The sequence below is a fragment of the Lygodium microphyllum genome, chromosome 29 (assembly GCF_053477565.2).
Source record: "Lygodium microphyllum isolate KBCC chromosome 29, Lygodium_microphyllum_v1.1.10, whole genome shotgun sequence".
Lineage (NCBI taxonomy): Eukaryota > Viridiplantae > Streptophyta > Polypodiopsida > Schizaeales > Lygodiaceae > Lygodium > Lygodium microphyllum.
The window spans coordinates 121,360,726-121,384,390 of NC_141163.1; the positions used below are offsets into that span (position 1 = coordinate 121,360,726).

At 41.1% G+C, this 23,665-nt stretch overlaps 1 protein-coding gene across 1 annotated transcript in view; it reads left to right on the plus strand.

The window, feature by feature from the left end:
- The window catches only part of LOC148011092 (tropinone reductase homolog At5g06060-like), a 30,093-nt gene extending 12,472 nt beyond the window's left edge, over positions 1-17,621 (plus strand). The window contains exon 5 of the mRNA XM_087671527.1: positions 17,565-17,621. Within this exon, the coding sequence (XP_087527653.1) occupies positions 17,565-17,606 (42 nt within the window). The 3' untranslated portion in view covers positions 17,607-17,621. The remainder of the gene's footprint in view (positions 1-17,564) is intronic.
- The last annotated feature ends 6,044 nt before the right edge of the window (positions 17,622-23,665 follow it).

Sequence of the window (23,665 nt, forward strand, 5' to 3'; positions counted from 1 at the left end):
CATCCTCAAGCCTCCTCCATCTCCAAGCTCCATCCACCATAGCCGCACGTGCAAGAGAAGAGAAGAAAAGAGAAGAGAAGAGGAGATGGTGAAGAGCTTCACCCTCTTGATCCCTTACTCCCACTCACTCACTCCCTCACACTCTCACACTCCCTCTCTCAAGAGCACACACAAGCAAGAAGGGGAGAAGAGAAGAGCTCTTGTTGTTCACACACTAAAGAATGAGCTTCCATTCACTTTTTGAACTTTATATATACAAACCCTAAAATCCCATGGGCACCCATCCCTTTTTACATGACTAGCCATTGTGGCAAGGTCCATTTTTCTAATTCCCTCTTTTTGCTTCATGCCCCAGGCCTATATTCGACTATTCTTTTACAAGTGGCACAGGAGGGATCCTGGTGCTCTTTTACAAGAGTTTTTGGAGTTTTTGAGTCGCCTTTTATTTAAAACTACACTTTTGGCCCCAGCTTAGCTTTAGAGGCCGCCTGCGTATCTTTGCTTCTTTTCTGTCTTCTTTCCACTTTTTCATTCATCCTTTCACCTTCTCAGCTTGGGGTTAATATTACCCCCCTCCGAAACGGGTGCCAGTCCCATGGCACTCTTGTCGACTGTTGGTGTTTAAGAGGCAGTTGGCAAAGCAGTTGTGTGAGGGCAGGGCAACGTGTAAACTCCGGTGCTCGTGGAAGCATGGTAGTAAGGTTGGTTGGAGAAGTCAAATGGATAGCAAGTGGTTGACGGGGGCCTCCGAAGTTGGTGGTTGGTTGCCTTGGTGATGCTTGGAAGAACAGGGTGCGGTGCTCCATCTAAGGAGGGGGTGTTTATCTTATTGTGTAGTGCATTGTGCTCGTGCTGGTGGAATGGGGAGTGGGGTCTAACCACAGGGTAGCCTGGGTGATATCCCACGCTTGGGGGCCCCATTCGTGCCGCCAGAGGTGCAATGCGAGTAGCTTAGGGTGACAGGTCTAACCATAGGCGAGTGGACCTCCCTAGGTATGTCTTGCCCTTGATGGGCCCTAAGCGTGAAGTGGGGGAGCAAAAAGGGCTAGGAGTTTAGGAGCGGAGCTGGCCGATTAAAGCCATTGGGCACGCCTAACTTGAGGACCCCTAGGTGCAGTGATTGTGCTTTATGTGGTGCTAAGTGCTTGTGTAAGTGAGTTGTTTTGGTTATTCCATGTGTAATGTTCCGCTTGCTCTTCCTTTTTTTTTTTTTTTGTATTATACTAGTAAAACTACAGCCTGTGCCTAATCTTCCTGGTCTGATTGAGGCAGAGAAGGGGGTCAGATGGATTTGCTAAAAAATTGATGGCTTTGCATGTACCCTTTGAGGTTCACCATCATGGATTACAGTTAATGAAAATCTACTTGTGTATTTTTGAAGACAAATATATGATAAGTACCTATATATAAATTAATTTCATATAAGATGAAAAAATTGATTATCATGAATATATAAAACATAAATATACAATGTCCATAGTGGATATATGTGATATGAATATAGAATGTTTGATGCAATGAGTGTCAATGCTATGGCTATTTGATTTTTTTCAAAATAACAATGCGCCATCATCATGGGTGCTATTAAAGTTGTCATTGGTTGTCCTAATCATAGCCACCTTGCAGTCCTCTATGCCTCTAATGTCTTGTCAGTTTTAGTGGTTGTAGCTCTGAGGGCTAGGCCTATCCCCTTTTATAACGATGGTCCTCCTCAGCATCCTAACGAGCCACTCTTGTTGGGGGTAAAGGTGCCTCCGCCTAGTCGCTCATGTATTACTACACTGGCAGTACCCGCCATTGCACACTACAAGTGGCGGGCGCCATTACTGTCACTCTATTCTTTATTCTTTTGGTGGCAGTTTGAATAAAGGAAGGCACAGTCACACATTGTGACTGTTGGAGTTCCCATTTTGTGTCTCTCTATTTCTTGCTCTTGCTCTCCCACCATAGCTCTCCAAGTGCAAGCTTTGATCCTTCTCACCTTTCAACTGGTATTAGAGCATGGATTCATGACTACTCGAGCTTGGTTCGTGGTGTCTTTAGCTTCCTATTGAATCTCTACATTCATTGGGTCTCCTTCCTGGCAGCCATGGCTTCTTCCACTTAGGTATGTTCGTATTCTTCCATTACTTCTTTGCTTGCACTAGCCTTGAATAGGCTTGGTCTCTGCCACTTGTGTGGGCTTCCTTGAGCACCATTGGTGCCCCCCATATGCCCCATAATCCTTAGCAAAGGCAGTAAGTAGCAAACCCAATAGCAGCAGGTGTGATTGCACCTATTTGGGTTGTTGCCTCCCCCTGTCAGATATCCTCACTCTCAAGCTTCTCTATAGCTTGCCAATGGTCCTTGGCACCTTGGTAATGATTGCTAACCACCCTGACATTCATCCTTTGGATTTGAGCTCTGTTTTGACATGTTGAGCTTCAGGCCTTGACTGTGAGAACAGGGCAGATTGTTGTTATACTTCCAAGACAACATGTTTTGTTATGTCTATAGCTTGTATTATGCTACAGGGATGCTATTATTGTGCATGGACATTATGTTGATGCTTTGGAGAATTTGTGGGATGCTTTGAGCCTTGATAGCTCATTTTTCATAGGGTTTATGGCTGTATACAGTTCTGGACTACAATCATTTACAGGGGAGTTTATGCCTACAGCTATGGTTTGGGAGCTTCATGATGTACCCATGTATGTGGAGTATGCCACATGTTGCCTATATCTTGGGATATTGATTCGAGATTGGATTGAGCGCTATTTAGTTCACTTTTGGATAGTGATTTCATGCTATTTACAGTAAGGCTGATCGTACTTCTCAGTGGATATTTAATGCCTATTGGATTCGAGCTATGTCTTGGATGTATACATTGATGTAGTGACTCTCAGGGATCGACATATAGCTTGGATTTGCTCTCAAATCATTGGTTGAGCTAAAGCTCACTTCGCATAGCATTTGGATCTCCATCTTTGATGTACTTATGGCATGTACTTTTCTTATGTCTGACCAGTCTTGACATGCTTGGCCTATGCCACTACTACATGCTCGTTACATTGTCTGGAGTTGGATGCTATTGAGCCTTGCTTTGGCTTGGCATTTGATAATCTGGAACTTACTTTGGCTATTTCTTGGCTTACCAGAGTTACACTTTGGATGTACTAGATGTCTATGTATGCTATGTATGGATGCTACATGACCTACATGCTCGAGATGTCTCATTGATGCTTGATCTTGGACACATTATCACTGGTGTACTCTTACATGCTTTGTTCAAGCTTTCTTGCTTGGCATTTATGGATTTTGTGCTAGTGGGAGTGTCTTGATATGGTTGATAGACATAGAGCAGTTGGGTTTATGCTACTTGAGCATTTGGATACTTGAGACTGGGATCTTCACTTGGATGTTGCAGGTTGATATACCATTGTCCTCACAGATGTACTTGGGCTAATTTAGGCTTTCCACTCCCTGAGCATACACCTATTTGTGTCAGGTCTTGCTAGTGTTGTGTACACTTTGCCCTATTACATAAGGGGGTGTGCCGGCTTACTAACGGATTCATTTGACATGCTTAGGTGTTTGCTTGATGTCTGTATGACTGTCACATGTTGATTTATGCCCACTTGATGCTGCTTATGCTTTGACGCTCAGAGCATTCATTTTTCCTACAATTTTCTCTCATTGTACCTGGTTTTAATTTATTATAACAAGCAGTTATGCATGGACTGTGATGTATTTTTCATGTTGAATCATCTTGATTTTATGTACTTTTGATGATACTTGGCGGGCAGCATCATTAGCTATCAGTTCATGGTCATTTTGCCTTGGTTTTGGTGGTATTTTGGATGTTGACAATAATACTATTTTAGCTTGCAATATGGCATCTTCTTCCACTGACAGTGCTATCTTCAACATCACTAAGCTTGATGGTACAAATTATACCTATTAGAAGAGCCAAGTTTGGTAGGTATTGGTGCAGAAATCATAGATAAAGCCACTAAGGTTGAATGGAGAGCAGCTTGAAACTATGACTGATGATGAATGGATAGAACTTTGATGAGTTATGCAAGTCCACCCTCATCTTGTCTCTCACTGAACAAGTGCATTACAATGTGGTTGAGGAAGCACAGAGTGCTTGGCAGCTTTGGGATAAGATCAAGAACCTCTATGATAAGAAAGGTCAAGCAAGCTAGATGTATTGACTGAAGCAGCTTATGGACTAGCGCATGAAGGAGAATGTGATGATGTCTGCTCATTTGAGCCAGTTCCATGCTATTCACAAGAACTTGACTTTACAGGGCATTACTTTCAATGATGAGGTTACTCCATTATTTTTGCTCTAGACGTTGAGTGTCATGGGATGTATTCTGCACTGCCTTATGTGCTTTTGCTACTACTTTGAACTTGCCTAATGTGGAGAGTTCTCTTCTGCATGAAGAGATCAACTGTAAGAACTTGGATGCCTCTTGTGTGTCACATGCTTTGATTGTTAGAGGCAGAGATGATAATGGAAAGAATGACTATGGAAATGGCTATGGCAAAGACTTACAAAAGTCTAGGTCTAAATCACATGGCAAGTCATGCAGTAAGTCCCTGGGAGAAATGCTAATGTGGCATGTGACCATTGTGGGAAAAAGGGTCATATACACCCACAATGTCATGAGTTGCGCAATGACAAGTGCAAAGAGAAGGGCAAAGACAAAGTACAAGAAAATTTCTCTGATCACAGCATTGTGCCTACAAGATCCAGTGTGAAAATCAAGGAGATAAATGTCATGCAAACTGAGGACTCCAATGGGGAGTACATACTTATAGCTAGTTCTTGTGATGCTACACTGTTGATTGAGGTTCACTCTATGTATGTGCAGTGCTGGCTTTTGGATTTTGGTGCTTCATTTCATGTTACACCATGCTGTGAGTGGTTCCACTCCTACCACACTGTCTCTGATTCAATTCACTTGGGTGATGACAGGTCACTTGCTATTGTTGGCATTGGGGATATATGACTATAGTTCTCTACTAGCAGTACTTTTCTGTTACAGGATGTATGTCATGTATCTGCGCTTACACACAGTCTTATGTCTGTAGGGCAGCTTGATGATGCTGGGTTTCATGTCTCTTTTGGGGATTCTGCTTGGAAGATCACATGTGGCAGACTTGTGCTTGTTCGAGGTGCCAAGGTTGGCAGCCTCTATCCTCTTGTAGTTGATGGATCCTCTGTTGATCATGTTTTGTCTGTGGGTTCCATCCCATATGTATCTCTTTGGCATGCCCATTTGGGCCATATGTCCTTGAAGGGAATGAAAATGCTTTTTGGTGTGCAGTACTTACCGCCCCTTGACTATGCATGTTTTTTATTCATGTGACCATTATCTTTACGACAGATAGACTAGGAATATGCATAAGAAGTCTAGTAGAACACGCATGAGTAAGCCCCTGGCTTGGTACATTCAGATGTCTGTGGGCCCATGCCCTATCATTCTATGGGTGGTGCAAAGTATTTTGTGATGTTTATTGACGATTTTTCATGTAAAGTCTGGGATTATCCCATTAAGCTTAAGTTAGATGTCTTGGTTGTGTTTCAGAGATGGCTTGCATTGGTTGAGAACTAGATTGGGCATAGGCTGAAATGCCTTAGGACTGACAATGGGTGAGAATATGTGTCACGTGCCTTTGAGCAGCTATGTGATGAGAGGGTATTAAGCATCAGTTTTGACAGCTCCCTATACCCCATCCTAGAATGGTTTGACTGAGTGGATGAATAGAACCATTCGGGAGCGTGTATATAGTATGCTTAGCCATGTAGGCCTAGAGGGAGGTGGTGGAGAGGAAGGGATGGTTGCACCTAGTAAACTGGCCGTCGTTTATATCCTCTAGGAGAGCTAGGTAAAAGGAGGGAAGAAGGATAGCTCTCATCATTAAACCCACCATGGCGCAGCTATCAATGGCGTTGGGGTCGAAAAAGAGGGGAGGCAAGCCACGCTCTTGTGGGGTCGAGTCCTGCTTGAGTAGTAGCTTAAGTAGCCTAAGATAATTACAGGTAGTTATAAAGGCTGGATCGGGGCATGAAGAGAAGTCCGCGAGAAAGCACGTCATGGAATCGTTTAGGCTTCCCGAGTCAAAAAGGAGGGCATGCTCGAAGGAGGCAGCATTGGATTTGTAGATGATGGGAAAATCATGACGCCCATGGAGGGTGGCAACAAAATCCACACCTACCCTACGAGGATACGCCATGAATGTAGGGTCGTTCCTCTCATAGGGTAGGGTGTTGCAAAACGCCATCCAGGCGAGCATGCTAATATTGTACACTCGCCTCCTCCATAGGGGTTGGCAGTTGTAGCCCTGTACAGTATGTGGTATTTCGAACACCTTGTCTTGCCAAAACTCAGCTTCCTCCATGCCTCACAGAGTGGGGGTCTTCTCTCTTTCTTTCAGCCATTTTTGTCCTAGTCAACCGCCAGTCGCAATCACCTTCTCCATTACCTTGATTGGTAGGACCCTCCATAGGCTGTTAGGCACGAGGAAGCTGAAGGTGAAAATGTCCTTTTTGTTTTCTTGCCGTTTCCAAATCACCAGCTCCGCGTGGAATCCAACAGGGAGCTCATCGGGGCATGGTGGGAGGGGTGCAGACGACTGCACGACTAGTTTGGCTCTTAACTACCTCCTGGTTTCTTCAGCTAATTTTATCCGCCTCTCCCTTAGCGCTGTTTGTTTTTCCAAGAGCGGATCAATCTGTTGCTGTTCTTGAACATGCGGCGAGGGGGGTTGTGGGATTATCTCTTCACTGGTTCTCCTCATGACGAATTCAAGGTCAGTCTCCTCCCCCTGCAGGTCTTCTAGTTGGGCTTCTTCCTCAAAGCCCAATGCGTCCAACTCCTGGGGGGTTAGATCGGCTAGTAGTAGGTACTTCCATTGCTCTTCTAAGCTCAGCCTAACCTCTGCAGATTGGGGTTGCATCTGTAGCCCCGCATGTAGGGCCCTGCGTGAGATGCTCAGTCTTTTCTGCACCACCTCCAACGACTCCTTTCCCTCTGGCCGGGTCGTGTCTAGTAATGTGTTGAGGAAGGCTTGTTGCTGGGCACTGAAGGCTATTTGGGCGACGTCTGTTTTACTTTCTACAAGGATTTTTTCTTTCTCCACCAAAGCGAGGCGCCATGCGAGTGTCTTCAACCGTTTCTCGTTCTGCACGGCCCATTCCTCTGCTCTTTTGTTCATTTCTTCCATGCTCTCCTCCTGCTTCTGTGCTAGGGTTACGAGCTTCTGCTTCTGGGCTTTGAGTTCTCTGCTCATATTCTCGTGCTCTTTCCTTCCTAGGTGCAGTTGATCGCTCATAGACTCAATCTCGTTTTGCTGCTGCTCCCTCTCTTGCTTTCTCTCCTTCTCTTTGGCATTTAGTTTCTCCATCATTTGCTCGATGTTGGCGGTTTTTGCCTCCAATTCCCCATGTGCATCAAGAGGAGCTTGTATTCCCGCTGCATTTGCACCAGTTCTTGATTTTCATCCTCGAGTTGCTATTTGTAGCTTTCTTTCATGCCTTCCTTGGCCTTTAATTCCTACTTGAGGTCAAAGATCTGCGTTGTTGCATGGCTATTGTGTGGGTTTTCTCAAGATGGAAGGCGGTTATTAACTCCTTTTCTGCCACCAACTCAGCCATAGCCATCCTCTTTTCCTCCTTCACCCTCTCTAATTGGGAGAGCAACTCGGCAACGTACTCGTCGTAACTGGCTGGTGTCATCATTGTTGTGTGGGTTGGGGTGGTCTAGGCTTTCACTCTTGGATGCTTCTAGTCCTGTCTCGACTCAGCATCTACGGCTGGTCTCTTTTGCCCCGTGGCTGTGGTTTCTGTGCTCTTTCCCTGGGCCATTTCTTTACTGATAAAATATTGCATCCAAGCCACGAAGTTGGAAACCTCCATGCTGGTGAGGATACTAGGGGTGAGAATGGTTGGTTCGGTGGAGGGTGCCATGAGGGTGGGGATAGGATGGAGGAGGGCCTTGCCTTTGCCTTCCAGGACAGCGAGCGGTGCGACTTCTGGTACCTTCATGCTAGAGCTAGGCCCTTCTTCCCTCAGCTGGCTCCAGGCTCCCGGATCATCAGCCTTGCACTGCTGCTCAATGGATCGGAGTGTGGCTTTGGCCAAGTCCTCCTCCTCCTTCTTAGTTCCTCTTCTTCCTCCATAGCTCTTCTTTGCCTTTCTTTTTCAGCTTTCCTATACTCTTCCTCCAGTTTCTCATTTTCTTCCTGCTGTTCTATTTTTCTTTTCTCAGCCTCTAGTTTTGACGCCTTTTTAGCCCTCTTGACTTGTTCTTTTGTTTCTTCTTCTTCCTGTCTCTTCTTCTTCTCCCTCTCCTCCGCCTCCTTGAGGGATTGTCTTTTTGCCTTTTCCAAATCCTCTTTCTCCTTCCTGTGGCCTTCATCCGGTTTCTTTTGCGGTGTCTTCTTCTTGGGTTCCTTGACCTACTCTTTGCTTGATTGCTCTTCTTGCCCCTGCCCTTCCTTATCAGTCTCGGTCCTGTCGGCGCTGGACCTCTCTTGGGTCCTAAGGAGGGGGTGACCTTTTGGGCGTTTCTCCTTCCCCTTCTTCTGCATCCTGCGTCTCTTTCACTGCCTCCTGGATTAACGCAGTCAAAATGCTTCCATAGGCAATGAACGAGGCCTTGGACGAGGCCTTCTTTCTTTCCGTGGCCCTAGAAGCTAGAGACTCTCCTCTTGGAGGTGTGCTTCCTAAAGCCAGTGCAGCCGCCTGGTCGATAGTTTTGCGCACATAGCCATTCCAGTCGACTTCATGCAGGGTATAAGCCGCTACGTTCTCCAGCACAGACACACTGATTCGGTGCATCAAGGCATTGTAGCATTGGCTAGAGAAGAGCGCGTATACTAGTTTTGCCTACAATTCTACTTTTCTTTTTGTAGTTGTATCCTTTTGTGGCTCTTCTTGTTGAGCCTCTGGTCTTGGAGAGGGTGGTTGGGGGACTTGTTCTTCATCTCGTTGTCCCACCTCAAAGTCCTACCCTACTTTAGGAAGTGGTATGTGTTCTTCTTCTTCTCTTACTAGCTCTTGTGGCCCCTGTTCCTGTGTATGCCCTAGCAATTCCATCTCTTGAATTGTTAGTTGTTCTTCCCTTAGTTGGTACTCCCTTTGCTCTCATTGGCTTATGCTAGTTTTTGCTTCGTGTGCTTGGACACACAAGCCATGCCTTATGGCTCTACACAGGTAATCTCCAGCTTCTTCTTTAAGGCTTCAATAGCCTCCTCCTCTTCTGGATGTGTGATATCTAAAATGGTATTGAGGAAGTCACATTATTGGGCTTCCATGCTCGTCTTTATAGCCTCTGCCACCCTGCTTTCTGCTAACACTCTATTGTCTTCAGCATGGGCTAGATGGCTTTCCAATTCTTTCACTTTGCCCTCGCTTTTGGCTATCCATTCCTCGGCTTTTCACATGATTTCCTCTTGGATTTCATGTTGCCTTTGTGCTAAGGCCACCATCCTCAGCTCCAACTCTTTCCACCTCTGGATTGCTTCTTCTTTCTCCTTCCCCAAGTGCTCAATTTCCATTTCTACCCTTCCTTGCTCTTCCAACTCCATTAGTATCCTATGCTCCATTACCTCCAAACACAATATTAGTGAGTTTGGGAATCTCCCAATTCCCATTTTTGAATACTAAAAAGGTGGCACCTGGGCAACATGCCCATAGGTTTCTCCAAACCATGAGAAGGAGAGTTTTCTTGCAGGTTTTCATGGCCAGCAAATGTATTTGTAGCCTCTCTTGGCCAGTTCGTGGTTCGATTTGTGCCGTGGCAGGGTGCTGTTCAAATCTACACACGTGTAGAAAAATTAGGATGTACATAGCCCTCGGACTGATCCATGTATACTTCCTCAACCAAATCACCATTGAGAAAAGCATTCTTCACATCCATCTGATACATACTACATCCTCTAGATACTGCCAATGCAATCACTATTCTCACAGTTGCCATTTTAGCACTGGGATTGAATGTCTCCTCATAATCAAGACCATATTATTGTGCATATCCTTTTGCCACAAGTCTTGCCTTGTATCTTTCCAATGTGCCATTTGATTTGCACTTCACCTTGTATACCCATTTATAATCAATAGGCATTTTGCCTTCAAGTAAATCAACCAAATCCCAAGTGTCATCTTCAGTCAATGCTAAATATTCCTCATTCATTGCCTTATACCAATGATAATCCAAAATATCTTTAGAAAACTTTGTGGGTTCCTTGAAGCTAGTGACTTTTTCCATATATGCATAGTGTCTCACTATGTAGCCATTGTATTAAGCATATCCACAAGCTTTCTGACTCTTTCTAATCTCCTCAATTGAAGTGTAGTATGAGACTCTCCTCTCTCATGAGGTGGTACATATCTATGTCTCACACTAGGAGTAACAACTGATGGAATGCCAAACTCACTATCCAAGCTATCATTGCCACGTGAATCATAACCAAAAGTGAGTGGCCCTATAACATCATCAAGTTTTCCTTTGCCTTTATCCACATTTCTCCCCACTGACATATCCGTGTCAATAGGGATAAAGATGCTGAACTCCTCAATCTAGATGTCCAAGGACTAACTAATGTAGTAGTATCTTTAGAAGGCCTAGAAATTTATGCACTCTCATTTGTACCTGCATGTGCATAAGTCTCTTGACAAACATCATCATCATCCATCAAGATGGTGGTCTTCTTCTCATGTCATGAATTTAGCTCATCAAATACTACATCTCTTGAGACCAATGTCTCACGAGTAGAAGGATTGTAGCATTTGTAAGCCTTCCTATCTTGTGTATACCCAATAAAGATGGCCTTTTATGCCTTTGGATCAAGCTTCTTCCTCTTTTCATCTAGAACATGTACATATGCCAAACATCCAAAGACCTTAAAATGGCTAATGTCAGGCTTTATCCCATAAAGCCTCTCATGAGGAGTCACCTCATGTACCCCTGCTGTTGGTGTATGATTCATGACATACATAGCAGTCATTAAAATCTCTGCCCAATATGCATTTGGTAGGCTCTTCTCATTCAACATGGCTCTAGCCGATTCCATGATCACCTTGTTTTTCCTTTCTACCACACCATTTTTTTGTGGTGTGTACGTGCATGTCAATTACCTCTTTATCCCATGGGCTATCCAAGAAGTGATCAATGTCTTTAGAGACACATTCTCCACCCCTATGAGATCTCAAGTATGAGATGTAACAAGCCAATTCTTTCTCCACATGTCTCTTGAATTCTTGAAAAGCATCCATGACACCACTCTTGTGCTTCAGCACATGCAACCATGTGTACCTACTATAGTAATCTATGAATGACACATAGCATCGTGATCCCCCAAAAGATGTATTTTGTGAGGGTCCCCATACATCAAAATGTACAATCTGTAATGCTCTAGTAGTGGTGCTTACATGCCTCATAAATGGAAGCCTTGATTTCTTCCCAAATTGACATGATTGACATACACGTCCCAATTCCACATGCTTGAACTTAGGGAGTCCAAGTACAACTTGCTTATGCTACATATTTTTCAGCTTTTGAACATTTACATGACCAATCCTTTTATGCCATATCTCAATGTCCCTTATTGCAACATTGTCATGTGAATACATAGCAGCATTCAAGGTTGGAATTTTTGTATCCAATGTAAATATCTTGCCATTTCTTTGCCTTTAACAATGAGTCTACATCCTTGACTATACTCTTCAATGTAGCATCCATCTTTATTGAATCTAACTTGTAGATTCTGTTTAGCCATTTGTCCCTAAGAAAGCAAGTTTTTAGTAATAGAGAATGGTAGATGTAACACATCATATAGACTCTTTTTCTTGTCACCATGTATCATCAAGGGAACAGTACCTGTATGCTTAATGCCATGTTGTGTATCACCCCCTGTGCAAACATATCCATGAGCACCTTCTACCAATGTGTCAAACCACTCTCCATGAGAATTCATGTGGTTAGATGCCTCTTACCCTATGTACCATACATCGTTTGCTTTACCTTGTGTAGGCAACCCCTTCTTCACATATTGCATAGCAAACAACCTGCATACCACTAGAAGAGGCATAATTACCATTGTCTCCTTCCTCTTGCTCTCTAATAGTTCTGCTTCTTGTAGCAATCTTTAGCTACATGCCCATATTTTCCACAATAATGACAATCCTTATCTACATTTGATTGTTGTCCATGGCTCATTTGGGGCTGCTACCAAGTACCTCTTCCTCTAGATGAGTAATCCCCTCTTCCATGAGCATTAGAGGCACCTCTATTTGCTTGAGGATGCCTATTTTGTCATCCACTACCTTGCTATCCATATGCTGCATATGCATTTCCAACCCCTCTTCCTCTAAATTTTGGCCTTCCTCTTCCACCTCTACCCCTTTGATTTGAGTAGAAGACATTGTCCCTGTTTTTCTTAGACCCACTGGAACTTGTATTGAGTCCAGGCTTCACTTCTTCATGAAAAAGAAGTGCCAAAAGTTCATCAAAGTTAGGTTGCTCCTAAGCATTCTGCAAGACCATGGAGGGTAGTGGCCACCAAATCATCATCCTCAACTTCAGCTCCAATTGGTCCTAGTTGCTCTGCAATAGTTCTAATATCACTCACATAGTCTTCAATAGACCTTCCATTCCTAGATATGTGGCTAAATTTTTGCTTCAATTGTGTCTTTCTTGCATGAGAGACATGGCCATAATTCTTCATCAACAAGTCCCAAGCAAATTTTGGTTATTTACCCCAAAATGCCAGCAGCAGGCAATGCACTTTAATGACCTGCAGTGCAACCAATTTTTACTGAAAACTTGCAGCAATAAACACTATTGCATTCTCAGCCAATACATGTGCTTTGTTCCCAAGTATGTGTATGAGACATACATAGCTCAGATAGCTCCAACAACAGCCAGCAAATTTTTACTTTATTTTGCAGCAAATTTAGCATACATTTGATGAGTTTAGATCTAGTGCCTCACCATATCAGAAAAGGACACATACTGCTACTAAGTGACTTGTCCTTCAATGGCTGCATCCTCACGGCTGGCTTGCATTGGAGCCACTGACCTTTCCAGTGTTGAGAAATAGACAAATGATGTATGCTCTAGAATGAGTTGTTCTGAATCCCATATGCATAGTGAGGAGAGTGGAACAACCCAAATTCTATAAAGCATTGTAGTAGACTATCACTTTTATATGGAATGAATACAATGTCATGATGCTTTGTACTTTCAGTTAAGTGTCTTGTCATTGTCGATCCTACACAAGATTGTGTTTATGAATCCAAGCTTCCATCTTGGAACCTAATTCACTTGTGTAACAGTTTGTCTCTACTTGTCCATGTCATTATGAGTTTGGTCTTCATCTTCTATCCACCATAGATTGTGTCATGCTCTAGATCCGCATCTTCTAACATCTAGGAACTCCATTAGCTGCTCATTTCTGACCTCTTGCGACATCAAGGAGGTTTGTGAAGTTAGGGCCGCTTGCAAATAGGTTCTCAGAGGAAGCTACAGCTTTTAATGCAGGTGCGATCCCATAATGATTATTAGCACCAGGCAAATAACTCTAGGCAATTCCGTTTGTACAATAGCATCATCATCCCTTCTGAATGTTGGAATTGATGTCGAAACACATGTTGAAGAAAAAACGATAGTGGATGTAGGGACTTTATGTGTGGTGACAGAACAAAACACCAGGAATAATCCTTCAAGCTTGTCTTCGTCTTCGTTTTTCATCTTCATCAAAAGAGGGCGCCATAGTCTACACGCACACACACAAAAATAGGCTGCCATAACCAGGCTACACTCATGCTTAGCCTATTGGACTCAGTTGTAGAACCCTGACATTATCAAATTCAAATGATTCAATCTTTTGAATCTGTGAGGAGAAGGAAATGCGGATCCTAATGGTGGGCCTTGATAATGCTGGGAATACCACTATTGTCAAATGGATCAATGGCGAGGATACAAGCAGCATCAATCGTCCCACTCTTGGCTTCAATATCAAAACAATGCAATATACCTCAATATTTGGGATGTGGGTGGGCAGAAGACTCTGTGTTCCTATTGGAGGAATTACTATGAACAAACATATGGGATGGTATGATAGCTTGAGAGCTCTGATACCATGTAACAAAATAGAGAGAGAGAGAGAGAGAGAGAGAGAGATAGAGGGACAAAGGTCAGGCAAGAAGGAGAGCAGCCATGCTGCTTATCTAACTTCCATTATCTTCCACCCACTAACTATGTACATACAACCAACCATACACAAGTAAAGTGACCTAGATGTAACCGTGGTTAAGTTAGTGTGACCCAAACCTTATTCAACTAAGATAACCAAACCAAACCAAAGGTTCATGATCTTGAATCTCAACAATGATTATCTCTCTTAGTCGTGGCATTGACTTTCTTGTAGTTCATGCACACTCGGATTGAGCATGCTTTGGATTCATTGGGTAAGGTCGTTTTTTTACTAGTCTTGTATCAAGGGTAATTAGGATGTTATGTGTCACGACCCTTGGATCGACTCTTTTGAGTTCCAAGCAAACACATCTATGTATTCTCACAAAAGAGAGCAATAAGATCAGCCTCTTCTTGCTCAATCAGGTCATTAGCTATAGCGGGTCAAGGCCTCTTCCCTTCCCCTGCTAAGTCAACTTCCTTGACTTTGGTAGGTTCTTCTATTGGTTCACTTGTCTATCCTTGTCTCTTTGCGCCCAACAAGATCACTACTCTATCCCCTTTCTTGAGTTTAGTGAAGTGCTTTAGTAGGTCTTGGGGTTTCTTTTGCTCTTTGAATTTTTACCTTTTTGGTTGACCTCTCTTTTTCTCCTTCAATTGGCTACACCTTAGGTGGACCCACATGTCCCCTTTGGTGCATCTAGTTTTAGGCGATCAGGGTATCTTTGGATTGATCTTAGAGCTTACTTTTGATTCTGAGTTGAACTCAATCCTTGCTAGAGGATGGAGTTTCCCTTGGTGGTTGCAACTTTGAGATCGAATCCATCCTAAGGAGAGACGTGACACTTGGCTAGACTAGCCTTGCTTGCTCATAGTCGATTACACCTAAGTGATCCGGCCAAGTGCGATTGCATTCGGTTCTGAAGATTCCTCTTTCAATTTTGAATGTGTTGGCTCTCCATGGCTCGAATTTTGGTCTTAATTTTTTATTCATTGGGTCGTCAGTGCCGTACTCTATTGTCTCAGGAGTCTCAGGCTCTTCTTTATTGCTTTCATTTGAGGAATAGTAGTCCTCATACTCGTCATCTAAGTTGCTGCCATCTGACTACTTGCCGTCATCTAGGTTTCTATTCTCGATTCTCTTTTAATCCGTGATCAGTGCCCAATTGTACATAAGGTTTAATTGTGCACTTTGGTTCATCTCCATCTTGGTTCATCCATAAGATCTTGGAGCGGCTTAAGGTTAGCAGTTAGGTGACCAGCTAACTCCCTTGTTAGATACTCAAGAATCCCCTAGAGTTCAAGTATGTTAAACAAGACATGGAAAGGAGTGGGCATTTGTTGCCTGCTAGGGTTTTTGGCCATCATACAGAGTGACATTGATGGTAGGGTCTTACCCCTTGGAATCTAAGGTATGGTGGCTTTATGAGAGTCACCAGCTATCCTTGCAGCTTGTTTATAATATTCTTCCTTATCCAAAAATAGCACGTCGATTGTGGCTAGCATGTGCATCCAATCCTGCTCGTCTTTGGGGTAGGGAATGTACTCATTAGGGCCAAAAATGCTTCAAAAATGCACTTTTGTTAATCATGGGATTAAGGAAAGGGCCAAAGAGAGTTTGCCACGTGTGCAAGAATATGGTATTCTTGTCTCCTCCTTTTTGGAGATAGCAGAGTCCACTTCATGATTCTATCCTCTCTTTAGCCAAAATATCCAAAGCGTGACATGTTTTGGTAGTCCCGAATTCCTTATTTACTTATAAAATTTGACAAAATCGGTTATGATAAAGATGTTGTGATGTTAATAATGACTTTTTTGAAAGTCAGGATCTTTTAGCACCCCCAATATATTTTCATTAGTCTTTTTAGTTCATTTATCTTTTACGATGAGCTTCTTTCTTTGCTCATTTGTCTTTCTTAGTGAGTGCTTTTCTCTGTGAATTTGATCTAAGTATGGCATCCAAAAGTCACCCTTCTCATTTAATAAACTCCTACACTTTCTATAGCCAAGGAGTAGACGGAAATTGGGAGCCCAAAACCTTTTGCATAAACGATTGGGTTACCATGTTTCCCTCTTGCAAAGGCTCTCACAAGGTGAAAAGAAGAAAAAGAAAGGATATAAAACATCACTGAAAAGGGCGTATCATTGCTTTCAAAATTACACATGAAGGGTGGTTAGTCAAAGTGCAACATGTTTACATGGCCAAGGATATGTACTTGTCTCCTAATGAACATTTTTGCTAGCAGACACATTGTAAGTCTTAAGTTGATGGCATATGTGATTTTTTTTTCCATTTAAGTAAGTATTAATATTGAATTCTTGGTTGTAGATATATTTCCATCAAGTACTGAATAGCAACCCGTGGAGAGTTTGAGTGGAACTTTCAATGCGATTCATAAGGCATTTGCAGACATTATATATGCTGATGAGACCGTCGGTTCTTTTAGTGAGAGAATAATCTTTATATATTATGCACAATATGTGGTTTCTTCTAAAGAGGGTACAAATGAACATATTGAGGATTTTCCATTGCCAAGTCTCTCATCTCTATTTTGGGAGGTTCCTGATGATAAGGCAATGATGCATAGTTTTAAATTCAAAATATGTCAAGATATTCAAAAGTCCATGACAATTGGAAGGATCTCAAGAAGAATACGTTTGTCATGGTTTATCCTCTTACATATCTTTGTGGGTTGCTTCAAAATAGCAAACTTACAGAGAACAAAAGTATCTTGGCTAAGTAGAAATTTTGCAGAAGCAGAACTAGATAACATTATAGGAAGGCTTTGGAAATCTAGATAGGTTGACCATAAGGGCGACACCATGAGGTATATTGTATGCCCCCAATCTTTGTCTTTGTGTTATAATATAGCACAACAAACTCTTGCTTTGGGCTTTGATTATAAGAGATACAAACTTAAACTAGGCATCTAGATTCCCTTGGATTCTAATACAGATTGCACGCCCTTTAAACTTAAGGTGCAAGTTATAGAAAAGAAGGTAAATATCACTTCCAATTGGAATCTTAAAGATGTAAGGGATACCTTGAAGATGTTAGACTGTACATCCCCAAAATATAAGTTTAAAGTAAACAGTAAAATAGTTGGGAAAATAGTTGAACACTCTTTATCTCGTATGAGTTACTTGTCTCCCACAATTGTAAGCTTCGAACCATAAATATCAAAATATTGATGACATTTACATTTGACAAAAAGCTTTTTATTGAATGAAGAATTACAAAATTGAAGTGTAAATATACAAGGATCTTGCTTCATTTTCATCTATTTGTCTTCTTTTAGCCTTGTAACTTCTTCATCGCTTTCTGAAAAGATATCTAATCTCCTTACAGTGGCTTTTTTCTTTGGTTGATTGAAGAATTTTACTTGGATAGGGAGCGGCTTCTCGTCAGGGGATTGATGAGAAGATGGATGAGAAAGTGTTGGCATTTCTATCTTTTTGGAGCTCACATTTCTTGTCTTTCCAAATGACTTGCCTTTTGCCTTACTATTACTCTTAGTTAAGGATTTAGGTGGAGGAGAGTCGGGTTCGACTGGCATGATTGCCCTGTCTAAAATCAACTCAATACATCTCTCTCTTATCCACCATGTGTATGAATCAGGGTAATCTTGGCACTGCGAGGAAAATTGTAATAAGTTGGAAATTGTACCCAATATGTATCTTAAAAAGCAGAAGTTGTTAGGGCAATGATAGTTCGTACTTGTAGGGAGTTAAAATGAAAAAAATGGAATGATTATAAAATTTGATGATAATGCAGCAATTGTTATGAAAACTCAAATACATGTTGCTCAAAAAATAATTTGAAAGATATCTACATTAACACCCATCTATCTTGAGAATCTTTGAACCTATTGTCCTACAAACATTTGAAATCACTCTCCATCCACAAGAATGCACATCATTTTGCAAGGGCACTTCTTGTAAGAGAAAGCTATATGGTTTTTGAGGATCACCAATATCCTCATATATGGTGTCCAAAAAGGTAACCACCAACCTGCCAGCACTATAAATGGAAGCGTGTTAATAAAAAAAGCAATCAAATAAAATAAATAATAAACCAAAAAGTGAGGATTATTATATTCAACACACATTTTGGCTTGACCGTGGATACCAATGAGAGAGTTCATAAGGATAATTTATCTAGTGAGAATATCAATATATATTAAGCTCCAATGTCCTCTGCAAAGTAAAATATTAGTAAGAAATGCATACTATAAAGAAGTATACAGTAAGCCCTTTGCAAAATTGCATACTTTTCGACATAAGAAAAAAAAAAAAGGTAGTTTGTGATTGAATTGAACGTTTTGAAAAATATTTCTATGTTTGAACGAGATCTTGAAAACAATTCCATTGATAACTGTGGATCAACGATAAATATAGTTTTAGAGATTTCTTGGCTGAGAGAAGCAATCAACGCCCTAAAACCAATAGCAAAAACAAAGGAATGCCAGTTGCAATGAACAACACTATCATTCCATAAAGTAAAAATTTTGAGTCAAAATGCATTACCTTATGCAACAAAAGACTACATAATCTGACAATTGAATATCTTTCTTAACAAGCATGGATTTTTCCTCAAGGAAAATACTAAGATAATCCTCTTCTGAAAAAGTGCAAGAGACATTCACAACCAATTGCGCGTATACCTCCCCCATTCTCTTCAGATTGACAAGACCAAGGACAATGATTTTCCTCTTGCAAACTTCATCCTCTGACTCTATAATCTCTATAATCTATTGTGGTCATTCTTGTTGGGTAGACACTTATTGGGGAGGTGGTCTTTGTAGGGTATTAAAGTGTCACCTCCTCGATCACTAGCCATTTCGCTCTCCTAGATAATTTTGAAGGAACGTTAAGGATCTCAAATGCTTTTTTATCAGTAGTGGGCAAGGGCCTCAATACCTTGTCAAACCTATACCTAATTCTGCTTACCATACTAAAGACTTTGTTCATCAAAGTCACTCTATGAGCGTGGGTAGCAGCAATGTAAGCATCGTTCATAAAATCAATAACAAAGTCTTCAACACTCTTGAAGGTAAATAATGGCTGCAAGCTACCATTTTTTTAACATGCCAACTTCAGTGGACACCCTTGATAATCTACAAGAAATATCTTTGACAACTTTGATAAATGTTGTCTTTGGAATCACATGTGTAGCTCTTTGTGCCTTCCTTATCTCACTAAAACATTTTTGAGCATAATAAAATCTAGACTTTCTCTTTCTCTTGGACTTGGAAGTTGATAGTTATAGGGGAGGACTATACATGATGAAGCTTACTATGGGCATGAGAAGACACTATCTCTGCAGCACTAGATTGCTTAGATTGCATGGTAGGAAATTGAGGGCAACTAGGGGTCAGAGGGATCTCAAGAGGGAAAGATTGAGGAACCATTGATGGCCTTGTCTCTTCCTCACTATCTTTGTTGTCTATATACACCTTCATTGCAGTTTGCTTTGTCCTAGCCATGACCTGCTGGAAAATGAGACAAGTTAGAACATTTTAAAACCTTAAACACAAATTAGAAACTAAAACCATTAATAAGAAACCTTAAGCAAATAAAAAACCTTAAACCCCAATTAGAAACAACAAATACGACGTGACAAGACTGAAGCGCAAGCTAGCATACTCACACCGTAATTGCGGATGACCGATATAAAGTGAAAGGAGTGAAGCACAAATTCAAAATTAACCTACTCGTGCCGTATTTGTGGATGACCGATACGTGGCGAATGCAGTGAAGTGCAGGTTAAAATTAACATACTTGCTCCATATCTGTTGCCCACTTGAGGCTCGTTGAAATTACCGATATGTGGCGATGCAACAAGCATTGAACTCGACGTTGTGTATTTGCATCGTATGTGCAGATCGAACGTCACTTAGAAGGTATTGTCTTTCGCACTCGTGGATTCGAAAAGTGAGCTACATAAGTTGGCATCAATCTTTTATACTTGTGGGATAGGCGACGTGGCACTATTTTATTGGCTAGGGTTTGTGTGGGCCATCCACGTGGCTTTCCATGTGGCAAATAGTTGTCCTTGTCTATATATATAAGTAATTAGACATTTATGATTTCTTTGGCAAATCTTTAAGCCTAGCTAGAGTTGAGGTCCACTTTTAGTTTTTCATATGTCAATTTGCGCAATTTCATGCAGGCCTTGTTACGAAGCGAGGAGGCATTGTTCTTGAGGTTGCTTACGCACTTTCGTGCGGTATCATAGATCCCCAAAATACGAAGTGAGGAGGCATTGTTTGTGAAGTCGGGCACACACTTTCGCAATATATTGTGCTTTCACTCATGTCTAAACCTAAGGATGTTGCAGGCTCCCAAGAGTAGGTCACCCCTAATAAGAAAAGAAGAAGATTATCATTAGGGTCAAGGGCTTCTGATTGTGTTGCCTTCTTCCCTGAAATTTCCTACAACTTCCTCCCCTTGTTAAGTAGCAAGTGTGGGAATGACTAGGAAGTCTCCAGTTAAAGGCAAGTCACCATTGAGGGTTTCTGGATTGTCTCAGATCACAGAGGTTTCTCCATCTGAAAGGCTCCTAGACTTTCTTCTTCAAAATGGCATGGAGTTATCTTATTGCGGAAGTGTAAAGGATATTTTCAACCTTGACTGGGATATTGACCATGTATTGAACTCATGCAAGAAGTTTTTCCTGGAGGAGTTTGCTGAGTTTGAAAGTCTTGCATTTTCGGTAGTTGAAAAGGATGCAAAGGAATATGTTCACATACCTATTGGGAGCTCACCTTCAAAGAAGGCTTTATTTTCAAAAAAGTGTACATATCATTCTCTTGATAGGTTTTGTACGTCATATTTTCTTTGTTTTGCTCATTCTAGAAAATGCAGCCTAATGTCAAAAACAATTGCATTCATTGCATATACTCTTGTTAAATATCCTGTTAAATTTGATGAACAACAATTAGAGGGTCTAAAATGTTCGAGCTTCTACCTTTTGGATGAGGTAGCAAATGACAAGGATGCAGAGGAATGTTTGGACCCTGAGCAAGAAGCATATATTGTTGGCAAACTAGATGTTGCCCAATTTGAAGCTAAGACCATTATTAAAGAAAACCATGCAAATGCAGATCTTGTATGTGACTCTTCTTTTTATACTTTTGTTTCACTTCCAACTTTCCTTATTAAGGACAAGGAATACATACTGCTAGCAAACATCCAAAGGCTTTTCAATCTTAGGAAGGATTATTGTTTACCAATCATTGTAGAGGCTTCTGATACTGCAAATGACATTGTTGACATAAAAAATGAATCAAAAGAAGAGTTACTTAAACTTGACACCAAAATAATGGACGAAAAGTTTATTGAAGCACAGGATGCCCTTTCTCTTTGTTTTTATAAGGCAAAGAATGCTGAGAAAGAGTATGGGATTATTGAAGAGGAGTTTCACGACCTTCGAGACCGACTTGGAATTTCTCATTTTGGAAGAGAAGAGTCGCAATATGTTAAAGAATTGGAAGATACCAATCAGGCACAATCATCAATTAACATATGGAATCCAACTAAGCTAGAGAATGATGAAAATAAATTGGTACTATTATCTCGAATTGTGTAAGATATGCATTAATATGTTTGATTTCAACATTCATTTGAAATTTATCTTTTTTTACAGTTGGAGATTCAAGATTTCAATAACTTCTTGGGATGGGGTAAAGGGACAAGAGTTGGTATTAGTTCACTGAAAGATATTACACTTGGCCATTACTTAGCAAGGATTGACCCACATGTTTTCTTGGTATTTCATAACATCTTCTCAGAGGAAGCAACATGGCCTATACTATGTATCGAGGCACTTACAAGGCTACTTAGTTTCTCTAGGTTACAATACAATGCACACAATGCATACAAGACTGTGGCGATTAGGATTTTTGGTTATAGTCCTGGTTTCTCTACTTCTAGAGCAGGATACTTTCTAGCCCTCTCATAGCAAACCGAACTGATATAAAATCAATAGTTAGCTAAAAGAGAAGAAAATTTCTGCATTATAGAGGAAATATCCCGAAGGGGGAGGATGATGTAAAAGCTCCTGAGAGCTAGCTTTGTGCTTTTCTTTCTTGAAAAATACTATGAAATCTCAAGTTAAAGTATTCATTCTTTGAAGCTATCGTCGAAAAAACCAATTGAATAGCTCCTCAAGAGTATTGCTTCTGTAGCTCCTCCTCCATGTCTCGTGCTTCGAAAAAAAACTTGTGCGTGCTTGATAGTGAGATTTTTCCATGCCTTGGCCGCTATAAATTGCCAGGGGGCCTTGCTCCTCCACAAAGTAAGGCCCATGAATATGAAGGATATGCTGCAAATTCATAAGAGTAACGATCATTTTATGCCAATGGAAATTTTATCAAAGAAAGCTTGGATTAAATATTCTCTTACCAAATAAAATGTGAGATTTTTTTCTCCTCATGCCTCCTTTATTTCTTAAATAAGATTTGTAATCAAACATTTGAACTCTTTTGGATATGTGTAGGATTTCGTTTGTTACTTGGGGAGCTTTAGGAAGACATCAATGTGTCTCCAAACCTCCATCCTTAGAAATGCAAGTCGTGGTATGCTTGTAACATTTGTCGTTATCCCACATAGCTCTCTCCAATGCTCCAAAGTAATGCTCACATGTTTTCTTGTATGGTTTCCTAAGAAATGTCTAGTTTTTGAGCCTCCCATTGAGACATTAGCCAAGACATCTCTTGTTTTCCTTGAAAGTGTTGGATCTTTTCTTTAGTGAACTTGACCTCCATGAAAACCCATTTTGGAGAGTAATGCCTCACATTTGTCAATACTCATCCGATAAAGACAAAGGCTTAATTGAGTATGCATAGTCAAGATGCAACCTGAGAAGTTTATCAATAATTCTAATCTCTGCATGCAAAGTACATATATCAACATTTGTAAGAGGAATTGAAAGAATTGGATCTTGTATATCTTCCTTGTTTTTTTTTAAACTTAGATCTATAGAGTCTCTAGTTGGGGCTCTTCTTACAGGGTGCAAGTTGCTCCAATATTTAGACCCAACACTTTCCATGCAATAAATACAAGGATATTTTGCATTTACCCGAATTTTTAAACCATAATCTTGAGATAGCCCGATAACCTTTTCAACTAATGCCCACAGTATCACATGTCTCTACAATTTCGTTTGGTTTTACTGTGTCGTTTAAGTCCTTGACCAATTCTTTGAGAGTTGGGCCTCTCAAATCCATATTCTAAGGTGACCTAAGAATCCTCAAACTATAATTCTTATTCATGGTCTCTTTTAAAAGATTGATTCTCTCCTCACTCTCTCGAATATTAATACCTGACATGTTAGAGACATATTTCTTTGCAAGATTCAATCTTCTTTTCTTTACTCTCACACAAGCTAGTTATATTTTTTAATGGTCTCTTTCTCTCTCTAAATCTTATTGGAGTTTTCTTTAAGTGTACTAGCTTGTCTTGAAATGACTTAT